Source organism: Malaclemys terrapin, chromosome 23, assembly GCF_027887155.1.
Source record: "Malaclemys terrapin pileata isolate rMalTer1 chromosome 23, rMalTer1.hap1, whole genome shotgun sequence".
Classification (NCBI taxonomy): Eukaryota; Metazoa; Chordata; order Testudines; family Emydidae; genus Malaclemys; species Malaclemys terrapin.
Window position 1 is genome coordinate 12,519,885 of NC_071527.1, and position 18,040 is coordinate 12,537,924.

The 18,040-nt window shown below is 42.4% G+C and overlaps 1 protein-coding gene across 3 annotated transcripts in view; it reads right to left on the reverse strand.

Annotated features, from left to right (window-relative positions):
• Window positions 1–18,040, reverse strand: part of AKAP8L (A-kinase anchoring protein 8 like) — a 38,776-nt gene that overhangs the window by 6,559 nt on the left and 14,177 nt on the right. The window contains exons 2-12 of one of the 3 annotated variants that reach the window (XM_054012184.1): window positions 17,914–17,946; window positions 15,168–15,396; window positions 11,217–11,679; window positions 10,588–10,711; window positions 10,333–10,379; window positions 9,418–9,454; window positions 7,343–7,451; window positions 6,149–6,290; window positions 5,114–5,219; window positions 3,486–3,616; window positions 1,968–2,063 (exon numbers count right to left, since the gene is read on the reverse strand). In XM_054012184.1, the coding sequence (XP_053868159.1) occupies window positions 1,968–2,063; window positions 3,486–3,616; window positions 5,114–5,219; window positions 6,149–6,290; window positions 7,343–7,451; window positions 9,418–9,454; window positions 10,333–10,379; window positions 10,588–10,711; window positions 11,217–11,679; window positions 15,168–15,396; window positions 17,914–17,946 (1,517 nt within the window). Of the gene's footprint in view, window positions 1–1,967; window positions 2,064–3,485; window positions 3,617–5,113; window positions 5,220–6,148; window positions 6,291–7,342; window positions 7,452–9,417; window positions 9,455–10,332; window positions 10,380–10,587; window positions 10,712–11,216; window positions 11,680–15,167; window positions 15,397–15,999; window positions 16,096–17,913; window positions 17,947–18,040 lie in introns of those variants that run through there. The other 2 variants (XM_054012186.1, XM_054012185.1) reach the window with 2 other exon arrangements.

Here is an 18,040-nt window from a genome sequence, read left to right on the forward strand (position 1 = left end):
AGCTTGGTCAGTACAGATGGTTTCTGCGTGGCCTTAGTCAGTGCTGGTGACGTCGTCCTTGATATCTCTGTGGACGGTTCTGATGAAGTTGGTGCAGACATTGCCAGTGGCGAAGGCTGTGGCACCGTGTCCTTTGTAGGAGTAGTCGGTGCCGTGGAGGTGGCGGCTATTTTCTGCCTATCACTTGACTCCTTTCCCCTACCGGCAGAGCTCCTGGTACAGAGGAGGTGCCTGTGCATCAAAGGTGCCCACTCTGCCTGAGGTTGGCACAGAGGGTAGATATTTCACTGGAAACCGTTGCTTTTTTAACTGTTCTCTGCTTGGGGAGGATGTGGCCCTTTTCCTTGATTTTGTAGAGACATTAGCACTTGCTCAGTCCACCGAGGATGTACCCAGAGAGTCCCTTGTCGAGGGTTGTCCGGGATCGGAGGTGGACGTTAGGGATTTCTCCATTAAGATGACTAAGTCAGAGATACCAGTCTCTCCTCACTCAAGCTTTGATGTTGCTGCAGTGAGCGCACTTTCGTGGTATGTGCGACCCACCTAAACAGCGGACGCATTGTGAGTGCCCATCTGAAATAGGCATTGCTTCCTTTCATGAAGTACATCTCTTGAAACCTGGGGATCCAGGCATATTTTTGATGTCCCTCATAGGATGGGAAAAACAAGAGGGAATTTTTTTTTTTTTTGAAGAATGAGCTGTCAAACAGGAATAACTGAAACTTAACACTAATTTAACTAATTATTTAGTTAAGACGCAGTTAGTAATCTAACATCTTTTTTAGGATTTCTTTGATGTTGCTGGAGAGCTCCGTCTCTGGCCGAGGATGGTTGAGAAGGAACTGTAGGGGTCGGGCTGTGTGCACCCTAGATGAAGTGCCAATGGCACCACGAGACAGCTACTGTGCATGCACACCCCAACCAGGCACTGCTAATGAAAATGTCTGATCAATGGCTCTGGAATGCACTGACACTTGAAGTAGAGCACCCACAGGGACAGCACTCAAAGAAGGTGGTTAAGTTGTTTGCCTTTATAATATTCAATATCACTCTTCCGAAAGGGAGAGCAGGCCTGCTGCTAGTAAGCACTGCTCCTTACTTCTATCCACCTGCCCCCGTCTTAATGCACAAAAGTAGTCTGAACTATGGGAGAGGATATGCATCAAACATCTAGCTTTAACTTGAGCTTCTTACCCAGAAATCCATTTCAACACTAGCCAACTGTTTTGACTTCCCTTGGTGCTGTAATTAGCAGCTCTTGAAAGTATATACTATCTTGAGTACTCAAACTGACACTAATTCCAACAGTAATAGCCTAACAATGCTACATTTTTGCTAGTGACCCTGACTATAAAACTGCTTAAATTCTATTCCATTCAACTGAAAAGGGACACATTTCTCATCCCTTGAAGACCTGGACTTTGCAGATGATGTCGCTCTCCTATCACATACCCAACACTGATTCCATCACAAGAGTAGCAATAAGATGGACACCTGAAGGCAAATGAAAACGTTGCCACCAGAAAACAACATGGCGAAGAGCTGTGGAAGCCGACCTGAAAAACTTCAGGCACAGCTGGGAAACCATTGAAAGACTTGCCAGAAAAAGACAGGAGTGGAGGAGTGCCCTAAACGCCAGAGGCTTAATAGGAACATGATGATGATGAAACTGAAAATCTTAAAGGAAGAGCCTACCCCTGTTCATTCAGGAATTAGGAGCAACATTAAAGGTGGGAGACAGTAGAGATGAGGAAGCTAGTCATACATACTATGAAAGTCCTTGCGCACCACTCAGCCAACCCTTAGGGATCTGACATTGTATTGGGAAAGTACTTTGGAACTTCAGCCTAAGAATTAGCTAGCAAGAAAGTCAGTCAGCAAAAAGCAGGTAGTCCAAAAATTCTACAGTGCAGAAGCTGCGTGGCTCTCTGCTCAATCCAACTGAAAGCTGCTTTGCAAGTATTTACCTTCAAATACCGCTCCAATTTCTTGCTGATTAGTTTGTTATTGAGAATACTTCTTGCAACTACTAAAGATGATTTCTTGGACTGCTCCATCATGGCCTAAAGGGAACAGGAGTATTTAAAGAAAACAGAGTTAAGTTTTGAACTGAGTCATGTAATACTTCAGTAGTTGCTTTTAGCCCAATGGTTCTCAAACTGGAGTCCGAGGGTCATGTCTGGGGCCACTGGCCCCGCTGAGCAACTCCTCCCCCTCCCTCCCAGTGTCTCCTGCACACTGTGGAACAGCTGTTCAGCGGCATGCAGGAGGCACTGGGAGGAGCAGGGATGGGGCGCGCTCAGGGGAGGAGGTGGGACAGGGTTGGGGCCTTGGGCTGAACAGGGGTTGAGCACCCCCAGGGAAAAATTAGAAGCTGGCTTGGGGGGAGGGGGGTTCCACAAAATATTTTAAATCAAAAATGGGGGTCCTCAGGTTGCTCAAGTTTGAGAACCACTGTTCTAGCCACGTTTATCAGTTATTGGAGACATGTTGAATGACTCTAGATGTGTTTGACACAACCAAGTTTCCTATCTGCCAACATTACCACCCCACCAAATTTAGTTTTCGGCATGCTCCAGAATTTGTATGGACAATGCACAGCTTTAGAGGTAATAGGCATGTGTGACTTTACATCCCATCTTTTCCTTGGTGCCAAGTGTGGCTTTTTTGGCCCTGGGGAGGCAATCTCATCTTTCAATCCTTTTGTGGGCAGGGGTAGAGGTAACATGAGCATTCTAAAAAAGCATACATAGTGGAGGGACATGGAGCACTTGAAAAAGTCTGCACTGCATTAATTGGTAGCCATTTCATTGCTAACATGCTTTAGTGCTAATATTTAAATAGACATTGGGCTTCACAATCAACACCTTCTTTAGATGTATGGGACAATTCAGAGCCATCTGCTCAGATTATCTATTTAAAGATTTAGGAAGGCTATTTATACATGTGAGGTTCTCTTTAAAACCAGAAGAATCAAAACATCAGAGGATGGATTCTACAGCCAATGGGTTGCAGAAGATATGGGATCCTGATAGCATGTTACACCGCTGTTCCTCACAATATGAAGAGATTACTTTTCTGCTGACCTCTTACAAGAGAAGATCAGCATTCTACAATAATAGACCACCATATTGCAGTATCACAACTATGAGCTGTTACCGTAGAGACCACTACTGCAGAAAGCTTTAAAAAGGCTAGCCCTGGTTTTAGGTTCCATTTTCCCCATATAGTTCATAGGCTGTATGAATGCAATCATATCCAGTTTTTAGTATTCATCAGCTTGTTTCATTAATTAAAACAAAACCCTGCAACCTGGATTTACCATGCAGGGATAAGCTGATCTCCATATCTGCCCAGCCAGCTATAGTGGTATATTGGGATTTATATATATATATATATATATATATATATATATATATATATATATATATATATATATATATACACACACACACACACACACATTTAACCAGCTGCACGCTTACTCTGCGGTTGTGGTTGTGGTCAAGGGACTTCAGGTGCTTCTGGATAATTCCATACTGCATTGGGATGAAGAGGTCACATGCAGCACAGTGAGCAGCCTCCACCTTTTTAATAAAGTGTTCCATGCCAATATCTGGGGAGAGACAAGAGCTTTGTTCATCTAACTTGAGTTGTGGTGGCCACACCACACTTCAGGGAGTTTTGCAGTTTTTTCTGTGAGTTCACTTATCTTTAATATACTCAAGCACCCCTAGAGACTGTTTCCTACAATGTGATGCTCAGTCTTGACCAATAAGGATGAGGGGGAGCATTGCATAGCCATAGTCTAACAGACCTGAGGCCCAGAGTATGGCTGTACATCTCAAAGATGAATGCTGCTGGTCACTGCTGCATCAGTGCATTGACTATAGCATGCAAAATATTTCCAGCTAGTTGATCACCAAGCTAGCTTGCAGTACACAATTGTGTCCTACATCAGTGGTTCTCATCCAGGCGTATGTATAGCCCTGGGGGTACGCAGAGGTCTTCCAGGGGGTACATCAATCATCTAGATACTTGCCCAGTTTTATAAAAAGCACTAGCAAAGTCAGTACATACAATGATCTGTTTATACTGCTCTATATGCTATACACTGACATGCAAGTACAATATTTATATTCCAATCGATTTTAGGATACGGTAAAAATGAGAAAGTAAGCAATTTTTCAGTAATAGTGTCCCATGACACTTTTTAAAAAAAATGTCTGATTTTGTAAGCAAGTAGTTTTTAAAGTGAGGTGAAACTTAGGAGTACGCAAGACAAATCAGACTCCTGAAAGGGATACAGTAGTCTGGAAAGGTTGAGTGCCACTGTCGTACGTTACTTGCTGTTGACACACCTCAGTGCCATCTCTCCGAGAAAGAGGATATGACTTTCCATTTAACTAACTTCTATAATTTTACTCTAACATGAGAAATAAGGCTCCTGTATATGAATCTGCCGATTATTCTTGTGTGAATTTAGAGCTCTCCAAAATAAGAGCAAATTACTATAGCATGCAAGGTAAATAATAAAGCATAAATACGGGAAAAGACTTCCCATCTTGCACAAAGTAGTAAAGTTGAAGAATCACCAGCTATAGACATGTGTTCTTGATCAATATTTCAGTTTTCCATGAGCAGCTTTTAAAAGCACGGTTCCACTCTGGAAGTTTACTATGCAATAAAAGGTGCCTCAACAGACACTTCATGTCTGAATAGGATCAGATGATTTAAGTAACAAGAATACTTTACTCCTGTTGGCACTGTAGAGCAACTTCTATTTCTTCCTGTTTATCAGTCTTGCTTGTCAGTCCCTCCGGTGCCACGGCAAACAACAGCAATTAGGTTGTACAGGTTCCAAGAACATAACCTGCTTTGCTAAACCTTTACTGGTAACAAAAACAAGGAAATAATCTAGTTTGATTCTCAGATCTCAGGATAGCTTTAACCAGGTTTTACTTGTGAAGTGTGCACATTTTAAAAACTCAGCATAACACAAAAGAGGAACCTCACAATGGCTTTTGTTTTTCCCATTTTCTGAGGGAAGTTGCACATTAAGGTAGCTTCACAAAAAAACAAACTATGAAGATGCAGGGAGACTTGCTATTACCTTGGGTAAGATCTTGGTCTTTATAGATCTGTTGGATAACTGCATTAATGTCTTCAATTGCTTTACGGCGTTCTTCGGTTTTCTTTGTTTTGTTAGCAACGTAATCCTGTATTGTACAAAAATATGTGTTATTAACTTCAGCTGTACACCTGACCATTAAATGTGACCATCAAAAATGCAAAGCACAGCATGTATTGTACGTACTCTACACTGCAGTTGTGCCTTTCATCAGGGCATTTCAAGACCTTTGCGTCCCCTTAACCCAGCCCTAACTGTCCTCCTGAAGGTAGTCAAGGACTGTCTGCACTTTATCTATAAAGTGCAGAGAACTCAGATCCTGATGCCCAGTCCTGTGCTCTAAATCACACCTGTAGTAGTAGTTTCACATCTAAGTTTTCATAGTCTTGACCAGGGGTCTCAAACATGCGGCCCGCGAGCTCCTCGCGGCCCCCACACCCTCCCCCAGCATTTACCTAGAGAGGCTCCGGCCCAATGTGCAGCGGGGGCTCAGGATGGGGGTCGGGGTGCAAGAGGGGTTTAGGGGAGCGGGCTCTGGTCTGGCACGCACCTGGGGCCAGGCAGGCTCCCTGCCTTCCTGCCCTCGCGCCGCTCCAGGAAGCAGCCGGAACCTGGGTCTGTGTGTTGCTCTTGCTTCAGGCAGCACCCCCAGCAGCTCCCATTGGCCACGGTTTGGGGAAGGGGTTAGAATGGGGGCAGGGAAAGGGTGGGAAGAGGCGGGGCAGGGCCTCATGGAAGGGGTGGAGTGGGGGGTGGGGCCGAGGGTGGTGGTGGTGGTGGTGAGGTATCAGTAATGCAGCCCTCGGGCCAATGTACTTGTCCTCATGTGGCCCTCGTGGTCATTTGAGTTTGAGACCCCTAGTCTTGACTATTTGAACTATCCATTCACATCCAACTATCAAAGTTTTTTTGTTTGTATTTTTTTTTTTTTTTTTTTTTTTAGGTCTCCGACAACCAACATGAAATAAAAGTGCACTGTATAGCCTGAAGTAATGGGAAACTTAACCAAAGATTCACCTGGAGGAAGTCAGCTGTCTGCTGAGGCAGTTTTGTTCCAACAAATTTGAAATGTTCCTTGTGGAATTTGCTTTCCAGATGAACATTCATCTCATCCTCATAGAAGGTCCGATATTTGCACAGCGAACAAACAAACTGAATCCTACCAAGAGAAAGTTAGAACCAAGTGAGAAATCAAACCCCAAGCCCCAGGGTTCCATTCCAGGCTCCCCATCAGCTTAACAATACTAGTCATTTCCTACTAGTACTTAGCGGTACAATTAAAAAAGAACACAGCTCATTCAAGAGGACAAGTCTTATACCTGGGTTGAATGGTCACATCCTTCCTACAGGTTTTAATACAGATTTTAAGGCCAGAAGGGACCATTAGCAGTAGTCTGACATCTCATATAACCAAGGGCAAAGAATTGCAGTAATTCCTACACCAAGCCCAATAACTTATGGGACAGCTAGAGAGGATTTTAAGAAGGATGTCTGTCTTGATTTAAAGATTTTTTTTTTTCCCCCCATAATGTAGAATCCATCACAGCCTGTAAGTTGCTCCAATGGTTAATTATCTTCAATGTTAAAGTTGTGCAACTTACTTCATGTGAACTTCTCAAGTTTCAGCTTCCAGCCACTGGATCTCATTATGCCTTGGTCTATTAGATTAAAGAGCCCTACGGTCAGAGAGCTCCCTGTGTAGGTAACTAAGGGCTTAAAGAGGATTCTCTCAGTCCACCTATTTAGTTTATCAAATATAAGGCTAAGCCTCACTGTAAAGCAGGTTTCCAATTTGTAACTTATTGTTTTGACATTTCTCTGAACCTCCCCAATTTTCCAGTATATACACAAATTTTTTTTTAAAAGAAGTGGACACCAAACCTGGACACAATATTCCAACAGTGGTCTCAGCTGTATCATTCACAGAGGGGGAGGTACTGATTAGAGTTCTCCATTTTATAATTAGCTAACAGTCATTTGTACTTTTGCCTTACCAGCTCCCTATGAGGTGTTAAGCCAATTTTACAGATGATGGAGAGACTGGTACAGAGAAGTTCAGGTAACTACTCCTGGTTTTACCAACAAGTCAGTGGTAGAGCCAGGGACAAAAGCCAGAACCTAGATGCCAAGGCCCATGTTCTAAACATTAGGCAATCCTCCCAGAATTCTCAGACAGGACGTATACTGTGTCACTGGAAGAGGAAGATGTACCTTTCTACCATGCGATCCCGATGCCTCTTTTTCTGCCTCTCTTGAGTTTTCTTGCCTGCCTGCAATTTGCGCTTGATTTGACTGATCTCTTCTTGAATTGTTAAAGCACCTAGATGTATAAAGCAGGTTGTGTTTCAGGGCACTATTTGTGGACACCAACTGATTAAGAGGATTCACCTAGACAAGTTTAGTAGCCAACTTGACTGACCCATATAGCTCAGAGATGACAAAGTTATAGTGAAGTGTAGGAAAGAGCTGCTCCCTTAACAATTCCTGCTGTTGGCCAATTAAAAAGGAGCATTGCTAGTCTATTAACAGATGTCCCATCACTCTCTGGCCCAGACTTCAGAAAGGCTGAGCTTGGGCAGGATGGTGAGAGCATACCTCTTCTGATAAAGTTTCCTAACCCATCATTTCTGATGGTGATATAATGCCCCTGGTTTTACTGGGAAAAGATGGCCCATTTTAGATTAGGTGTGAATCTGACAGTTTTTAAGAGGCAACCAATCTCACCCCTTTTGCTTTTGTGCACATGGCACACAAGAGATGAAGGTTGTCAGTGAAATAGGAACGGAATTCCTCCTATAAAAAAAATCCCAATTTTTTCAAAAGCAGAAAGTAGCTTCCACTGTTCTACTGGAATGACCCGAGTACCCCTTTGGTTTCCCAGCCAAGGCTTCTCATATGGTTTTATACTGCTGCCATCACATTCCACTGATAGCAATTGCAAGTTAGATACTGTGCTATCAGGGTTCTAGACAGATTCTTCCTCTGGTGAGAGGTCACCATGCTTCTCTAAGCAACCCTCTTCCCAGCTGCCACAACAGTGTTGGCACATCAAACTATCCTATGGACTCTACTCTTACCAAATAAAACAAGGAGTCTTTGTGGCACCTTAGAGACTAACACATTTTTTTGGGCATAAGCTTTTGTGGGCTATAACCCATCTCATCAGATGCATGGAGTGGAAAATACAGTAGGCAGGTATAAATACATAGCCCATGAAAAGATGGGAGTTGCCTTACCAAGAGAGTGAGTGAATGTGTGGTCAGTGCTAACGACGCCAATTCAACATGGCCACATCCACCCTAATTTAATTGGCCTCGTTAGCACTGACCCCCCACTCGGTAAGGCAACTCCCATCTTTTCATGGGCTGTGTATTTATACCTGCCTACTGTATTTTCCACTCCATGCATCTGATGAGATGGGTTATAGCCCACAAAAGCTTATGCCCAAAAAAATGTGTTAGTCTCTAAGGTGCCACAAGGACTCCTCGTTGTTTTTGCTGATACAGACTAATACAGCTACTCCTCTGAAACCTCTAACCAACTAGTATTTCTCTAAGGTACTTATAGAGCCCCATTTCTATAGCATCTGAGTGCCTCACAATCTTTAACACCCCTATCAGACAGCGAAATACTTTGTTCCTTATTTGTAAAATAGGAATAAAGTAAGAGAAACTGAAACACTTACCCAAGGTCACACGTCTGTGGCAAAGCAAAGATTTGAACCCAGGTCTCCTAAGTCCCAGGCTAGCACCATAACCACTAACCGTCCTACCTTGTCCATGGGACCCCTCTTCTTCATAGCAGAGAGACACACTATAAATCTCACATGAGACCTATAGCACTGGCTAGGAGTCACCAGATGCTGTGCTGGATTTCCCTATGTTTCCTAAAGCACCTCAGTCATGACCCGTAACATCCCCTAGTATTCTAGGCCTAGCAGTGTGCCAGACAGACAGATATCCACTAGGGATTATGTACTGTGTACAGAAACCAGTGCAAGCTCTAGAGTGATGAAAGATTAAAGCTTTAACTCAGATCATCATAATCCACCACATAGATTTCTGTACAAGCTACAGCTCAGAGAGCAAAAGGAGCAAGACAGTGCCTGAACCAAGTCAATCAGACTATTACTTGGAGCCATTTCCTCCACAGCAGAGTCCTTTATTGGCAGAAGGTTTATGCTGTACAGGGGTGTAATGTCTGAAGAGTCTTAGCACATCCCTTGATGAAGAAGTTCTTGGCTCATTTCCCCAAGAACGCTTTTAAAGAATTACATTCAGACTCACCTTTCTCAGAATCTTTTCCTTCTTCATCGTCACCCTCCTAAAATACAATTTCAAGAGGTTATCGGCAATCCCTAGCTATAACTTTTGTTTGTCTTACAGAGAAAGTGAGCACATACTAGTTTTACATCTCTTAACCATCCTGCTCCCCAAAGAGACTCCCTCCTGACTTCAGATAGCAGGGTTCCCTGTCTGAGGATCACATTTAGCCTGCGGTTTGGCAACAGTACTACACACTGTGGATTTCTAGGTTTCCTCACCCTATTCCTAGTCATTTTCATAAATTCTCTAGTCACATATTTTCAGCTCTTTGGAGCAGGGCCTGTCTTGCTATGCACCTGTACGAATATCCTCATACTTTCTATGGGTCATCTCGATTATCAGTTCAAAGGTTTTTTTTTTCCCCTCCTGCTGATGATAGCTGATCTCAATTGATTGGCCTCTTACAGTTGGTATGGCTACTCCCACCTCTTCATGTTCTCTGTATGTATAAATATCTTCTTTCTGTGTGTTCCATTCTATGCATCCGAAGAAGTGGGCTGTAGCCCATGAAAGCTTATGCTCAAATAAATTTGTTAGGTCTCTAAGATGCCACAAGTACTCCTGTTCTTTTAGTGCTCCAATCAATCTCTGTTGGGGCCTGCAGATATTACCACAATACAAAATAAGTAATCTAGGGAGGATTTACAACCTTCAAGCTTTCTTACATGAGGATCCAATCCCCCCACTCCTCACCAATCCCAGCTCTCTACAACTGAAAGGTAAGAAGTGGTTCCCACTCATTGCAGGAAGATTCATTTGGTTTTTAATGCTGCCACCACAACATTCTGCCCTCAACTCTAGTTACATGGCCACTCATCCACTTCCCCTCAAGCATTATGGTCTTTACTGTAAATTACAAGTGTCAATTTCACTTACAGCTTTGGAGCCCTCCTTCTCTGCTGCTTCTCCTTCAGTCCCTTCCTCTGAAAAGCACATCACAAATGGTCACCATGCAAACAGTAACAGTTGGGGAGCTCAGAAAAGAATGGTATTAACAACTTTACCACCAAATTAAATATTCAAGAGAAACTGAAATGTCAGAGCCAATTACTACCTGAAACAAAGGCACTCTGATAACTTCAGACAACTAAGAGCGAACTCATTAGTAGTCATCACCAGAGAGATTCTTACCATTCTCAGAGTCGGAGTTGTCAGAGCCATCAGTTTTTGCTGCCTTGCTGTCAGGTTCATCAGTGCTGTCAGTTTGTTTTCTCTTCTTAGAGGTAGGGTCCTTCTTGATTTTCTTTTTCTGTGACTAGAAAGGAAAATATCAGTCCCCAAATGTACATTCTGAGACCATCCCCTGCCAACAGCAAATAAGTCTACATTAAGCCACCTTAAAAGGTCTTTATATTGAACTAAACTTCCCAGAAAACACAGTTATGCTTCTGACAGGCAAAGTCAGTCAAGACAGATAACATTTTGCACAGTCCTTCACGGCAACCTTCCTTCAGCATATCAGATTAAACCACAAAACTATAGCACATTTACTTTCCTAGCTTTACAATAAAAGTGTCAAGATTAAACACTCTGGATGCTAAGACTGCACTATGAATGAATGTGGCCTCTTCAAACCATTTAGAAAACAGTAAGATGCCAAGCAAATAATGCACAGAGGTACAAATTTCACTGTGGAAACTAAGTATGGTATTTCAGAGAATAAGGCCCTTTGCACTCAGAGCTGGACAGTGTAGTCTGTTAGGAAGTGAACAGTCTCTATATGAGGTAAATGGGTGGGAGGGGATTGCACAGGTACTTACTTTAAAGTCTGCGTCCCACATTTTCCAGTTTCTCCTCATTCGTTGTTTCATGCCGCCTCCTCCAAAGCGCATGTTTCCAGAGAAACCTCGCATTCCCTGGAACATGCTGAGTTCTGGGATAATGTTGTGGGAGAAGAGGGATGGGAGCCTAGAGGAGCCGTGGGGGCCATGGCCCCGCCCTCCCATTGGCTGCTCATTCCACTGTCCGCCCATGTGCCCGGAATATGAAGATGCCATGGGTCTGTTATTTCGCCCGTCTCTGGCCCAGTTCTGACCCCGCTGGCCAAAGTTGTCCCGTGCTCTGTTCTGGTACTGGTCCCTGTGGTTCCCATAGAAGCTGTCATAGCAACCTTCATAGGCATTTTCGGTGTCATGTTCAGCCTCACTGTAATCATAGCCGGATCTGTATAGATCACGGTCGTTCAGTGAAGACCTTGAGTCGTAGGACTCATATGTATTATACCTGCAAGAGTCGCACAGCAAGCAAGGAATCCAGTCAGTAGAATATAAGGCACCACATTACAGCCTGCCGAGAAACGGCAGCAGAAAGATTAAACAAAAACAACAGAACTGTTCATCTCATTTATATAAAAAAAGGCTCCGAGGTTTCACTCAACATGGGAGTTTTTCCGTGTGATACAGCAGCGGGAGAAGGGCATAAATAGAATGGCAAGTACCAGCAGGGACTCGGTTCAACCTCAGCCCGTCACTGAAGGACCACAGATATCTAGTCAGATTTACATATGCCTAACGTGCCAGGAAGCCCACACCAAACTAATCTTCAATTTCTCTTAGAATTACTAAAACAACAAGGAGGCCGGTGGCACCTTAAAGACTAACAGATTTATTTGGGCATAAGCTTTCGTGGGTAAAAACCTCACTTCTTCAGATGCAAATTATTCTTCAAATTACTGTGTCTCACACTGATCTTTTTTAAAAAGAAAAGTTCCCAAGCTGAGCAAAGGTACCTCCGTTAGCGGTAGCTGTGGATTTTCAACTGTGCAGGCATTCAGATTTTCTGATTTCAATTTAATACATTCACCACCCGCCCTCTATTTAGCTATGCTTAAGTCAGACTGAACAATCCAAATAGTTAAGAACAAATGCAGAGCTAGTTAGACCACAAAGTAATAGTCCCACTTTTCTTCCCCCACTCGATTCTGAATTGTTAGGAGGAACGGCTTAATTTAGGCCTTGTCTACACAAAAAAGTTTCTGCGTATAATGCATGGTGTGAATTTAAGCCAACAGTCATACTAGTAAAACCTCCTCATGTGGGCATTTATTCTGGTATAAGAGTGCCTTTTCTTGATTTAGCTTGTGTCTCTTGGGAAGGGTTTTTAACAAGTCAACTTTCCCATGTAGACATGACTTTAGAGTTATTACTGGCCACTGTAGTTTCCACAAAACCAGTTTTTAACCAGGACAGTTTCAGAAGAAAGATACAAAACCTGCAGAGGAGATTTAGACTTAAATTCTGTAATATCTAAAGTAGTGCCTCTGTACATCTTATGCAGTGGCTGATATATCATCTTTGCTGCATATTGAGTCTATCAAAGTTTAAGGGGAGGCTCCACACTCTTCATGATAACATGCTACTTTACCAGATGTGCCATAGCGTGAGGGAAATCCACACTCACCAAGAGAGAACACAAACAGGTTCACACATTACACAAGGAAACAAGAACACAATGTCAAACTAGCACTGGGGCACAAACCCCAGTAGTTATGCTCTATAGCAAGGTCTTGAAAGCAAGGAAGTTGGAAGGAAACAATGGCTGGAGGAGGAGACACTAACTCCAAAGCCAAAGAGAGCCATTCCATCTACTGATATTAGAAGAATCATCCAGACTAGCAATCACCAAAAATCCTCAGAGGGTAAAGCTACAAGTGCCAATTTACAGTAAACCAGAGCTTTCAACTGCAGCAACTGAATAGCCCTCCCCACACTCTGGTTTTTAGGAAATGAGACTGAAGGCTAAAAACTGATGTTTTCTAAACCACTAATTTCATGCTTTTGTCCCTTAAATGGTTAACTACATTCACTCTGGATATTTGATAACTTTTCTCCAGCAAGAGCTAGAATCTGTTAACAGGACTGGGTTACGAGCCAAGTATCATCTAACATGACCGAACTATGCATGGTATCTTGCCCGATGTTTGGGGCTTGGAGCAGAAGATCCCAATTGTGTGATGTCTGAATAATGGACAAGGGCTGGAACATCAAATTCAAAGTGCTCATCTTATGAAATTAGAACCCAGGAGTTTAGTCAATTAAACTATTCACCTGCTGCCTTGCAACAGTCCTTTCCACTCCCTACAAGAGAGGTACAGATTCATCGATGAGGCCAGAAGATACCAGTGTAATCATCTATTATTTCAAGTATAACAGGCCAAAGAACTTCCCTACAGCATCTCTTTTAGAAAAATATCCAATCTTTAATTAAACGTTTTACCCTTGGTAAGTTATTCCAATGGTTAAATACCATCACTGTTGAAAGTCTGCACCTCAATTTCCGTCTAAGATTTGTCTAGTTTCAACTTGTTTACCTTTGTCTACTAGATTAAAGAGGCTGCTATTATCAAATATTTTTTTCCCCCAGGATGGATTTAAAAAACAACAATTCTGATGTACTTTACATGAGTGCTTTTAAACAGAGTACTCCACCAAAATCTATTTGATGCAAGACTTCAGAGGAGTAATTCCTTAAAACTTTGTGAAGCCTACTGTACATTTGTCCTCTATTCCATAAACATGTAGCAATTTTACAATATTCAAAAGTCATATGCTACTAGTAATTACTATTGAATTATACTTTTGGTAAACATATCCCAAGTTCTTGTGATAAACTTTTTATAACATTTTTATAGTTTTAAACTTGGTTGGTTAAAACAAAGTACAGATGCAACAATAGCTGACTGCAAACAAACCAGAATGCACTCCAACATAAAAAGGATAATAATGTATAAAAGTCTCTTGCAGGACATTTCTTACTACTAACAAGCTATGCTTTCATTCTAGAGAAGAGGTTCTGGTTTGCTTACATTATATTGAATTTAAGTTATTTTGACAATGTCTCTGAACAGTAGCAGATAAACTTCAAGTTCTCTACAAAACATAGATGTCTCCTCTACATAGATGTAAATCTGCTATTGTTCAAATAAATACTTGTACATAAGCAAAATACTCAGAAATGGATTTGCTGGGATGAATTAATATTTCACATAAACCTAGAATGAACAGCAGTGTTGTAGAAGTATTACATTTTGAATATAAACTTATTTTGAAATTTAGCACAAGAAAATTTTTGTGAGGTGAACAGTCCTTATTAGTACTGCATATACTTTGGATTTAAAACATGGTCAAAACCTCACTTGATCTTTTCTAGACATCTGTACTGTATTCCCAGCCAGCAACCCAAAACTGGAACAAAAATGTCACTTTTAGATTAACAATTAAGCTTAAAATCAAATGAGGGACACAGGCAAATGAATGTTGTGGCAATGCTATAGAAATGAAATACATTAGCAGGCTCCAGATATAGAAATATTAAGGAATTTCTTCTTTATTCATCTCCAGTTTAAAACTGTGAGAAGATTTCCTCCCCTCCTCCCCCCAATTAAACATATCCTACTACTGCTGTAAAGCTTGCATCACAGTTCAAGTACCTGTCACCAGACTATTAAGACTTCACTACTCAAACTGGGATACAAATGACTTATTTCAAAAATATAAACAAAAGAAGGAAAATCCAGCTAAACCAATTCCCTTTATCCATCTGTTCCTCTTGAGAGCTAAAATGTGAAGACAAAGTGAGAATGAGGTCAAAATGAGAAAGAAGTGAGAGGTAGCAACTCTGATAGTCAGCAGAAGTTTAGAGTAGCAGTTCCCTTAGGAAAAGACACTAACCTGTCTGGTACTGAATCTTTTCATCTTGATCTCTAGACTCACCTGTCTCCACCTGAGCCATAATGTCCTCCTTGCATTGTGTCCGTTTCTAGATGAGACACCATATCTAAGCGCTGGTTCATTTTTGCTATAACAGCATCGGCGCCAGTGGAAGTGTTAGGGTCTGTGTCTGAATTAGGCATTTCCCAAGAGTTTGAAGTGGCCATACCATACCCATAATTGCCAGAGTTATCTTGACCGTATCCATATCCATAACTATATCCCTCGTATCCTGAAATGAGAAAGTGTCATTGAGAATTCCAGTCAAGCAGCTGAGCGAACATTTCTATCCAAGTTTAGACACAGAAGTCCCAAGAGTGCCCCTTCCCCACAGAATGTGGTGGTTTTAATTTACATTTAACCCATTTTTCCCTTACAAGACACCTGCCAAGGTGTGTTAGTGTATCCGACATCAGGACTTGAAGGTCAAAACACACATGGAAGAAACTTCACACCAAATCCCAGCAATACAGTAACAGTCTACAATCTGCCCCAACTAACATTTAACCCTCAATTTTCATTCTTGCTTTCACTCATGGACAGGGCAGGCTGCAGTGTAGCCTACACAAAGCCTTCAATGACAATCCGTTTGCCTGATAAAAAACAGATTCCAGAGAGAACATGGTCCAGTCACCCTCAGAAAGAACAGCTAGTGTGGCATGGACATTTAGGCACGTGTAAAGGGTGTAGATTGTGTGAGAAGAAATTACAAGATAACGTATTTAAGACGAGCCAAGTTTAGTTGAAAGTGGGCTTGTCTCTATGTCAGTTTGACATGAAGTTGTGCTGTATCCATACCCAGTTATGTTCTGACTTCATAGCATAAAATTCATACCTCGAAGCTAGGCAGTCAGTTCACATTATAATTGCGGTGATTTGTTCGAATTAGATGACATCATTGTGTCTGGGGTCTATTCTTCTAGAGACGCACAAGAATTCATGCAATTCTAAAAATGGAACAATAACCCCACACTAACTTTAACCAGCATAAATATCACTCATGTCACTTCTGTTCCCTCTCCTGCCCACACGTAAATGAGAGAAATGGCCCCCTCAGTTGTATGTTATCTCGGGGGTGATGGAGAACAGCTTCCTCAAATGCAACCCACGGCATGCTACTTACAAAGCACATAGGGACAGAAAACTGACTAAAATGGCATCAGTGTTCTATGCTGTTTTCCCCCTTCTAACTTACATTTTAGGTTTGCTCAGTTCACCCATCAGCATGTCCTACTGCCAACTCTGTAGTTCTGGGATTCTTAGTATCATGCAAATTAAAGCAGAGATTTGCTAATCTGAATTTGAGAGTCAAAAAGCTATTGTGAACAAATTATGATTAAGTGAAACAGACAGTACCACAAGATGTACTTTGTTCTAATGTCTTTTGTAGTTTAAGAATATTTAATAGCATTAGAAGGTAGCATGAGCTAGTGGACAGAGCACTTACCTAGGAGTCAGGATACCTCTATTCCTGACATGCCACTGACCTAGAATGTCTTTGGGGACATAGGTGCCGACTCCGTGGGTGCTCCGGGGCTGGAGCACCCATAGGGAAAAACTGGTGGATGCTCTGCACCCACCGGCAGCTCCCTGCCCCGCCCCAGCTCGCCTTCACCTCCTCCTCCCCTGAGTGCACCGCAACCCCGCTTCTCCTCCCAGCGCTTGTCACCACGAAACAAGCTGTGGGGGGGGGGGAGGGGGGGAGGGAAGAGTGTGGAAACGTGGCACGCTCAGGGGAGGAGACAGGGAAGAGGTGGGGCCAGGGTGGAGCTTTGGGGAAGGGGTCAGGGCGGGGGAGGGGGTCGAGCACCCACTGGTGCCAGAAGAAGTTGACGCCTATGTTTGGGGAAGTCACTTAATCTCTCTTACCTTCCCTCTGTCTTGTCCCTTTAAACTGTAAATTCTTCAGGACACAGACTATATCACAATATACCTGTTCAGTGCCTAGCATAACAGGACCCTAAGTGATACTATAAACACAAGTAGTAAAACAATGACAAGCTCATTGAAAAATGGGGGGATGGGGGGGAGCGAAGAGGAGGAGAGAGAAAATCATTAATATTTTCTGTTTTTTTACAAAAGTAAGTTTTCCAGCTAGCTCTGAAGATGGTGAAAAAGGTCAAAATCCTTTGTACAACAACACTGACTACAGTTTAAACTACCAGTCAGTGATACAAAAAACATACTATAGTGCTCTGCTAGTCAGTCTTTGCGGAGTGGAGAGAGGCTTCCTTGTACTAATTAAAGCGTGCAGATTAGGGAGATTCTACCACACAGCTGGGCATCACTAGTCTGCGCACAGTGAGCATGGCCTCTGGAAAAAGACAAGTATTTATAAAGGGAGGCCTGTTTCAAGTTTGGGTCTAAATGCCGACACACTGTCATTTTTCGTGTCTTTCTGGCACAAGAACTAGAAATTCAGTCTTCTGGCATGCTATGACAGCACTTTAATGTTCAGTGCCATTTCACAGAGAAAGAAAACAGATAGTGGATACAAACTGCTGACTTCTGGGAACAGAAATATCTGGTTTTGTTGATGCACAAGGCAGAATAGTAAAGACTGTCACAGTTATATGGGCTCTGCAACGCTGACCGAAATAGAGTTGCATGTGACCTAAGAGGAAATTATTTGTGGGGGTGGGGAACAGATTTGAGCTGTGAAAATTTTCAATTTTATAATCATTTTTCTGACTGATTAAATGACATCTTTTCATGATGATGTAATGTATTAAGATTTTACTATACTTGCCTCTGTTTGTCCCAGAGTTCCAGTTGCCATAACCTAGAAAAAGACCAAAAGCTGGTCAAAACCCAAATTATATGGCAGGCGTCAGCAACCTTTCAGAAGTGGTGTGCCGAGTCATTGTTTATTCACT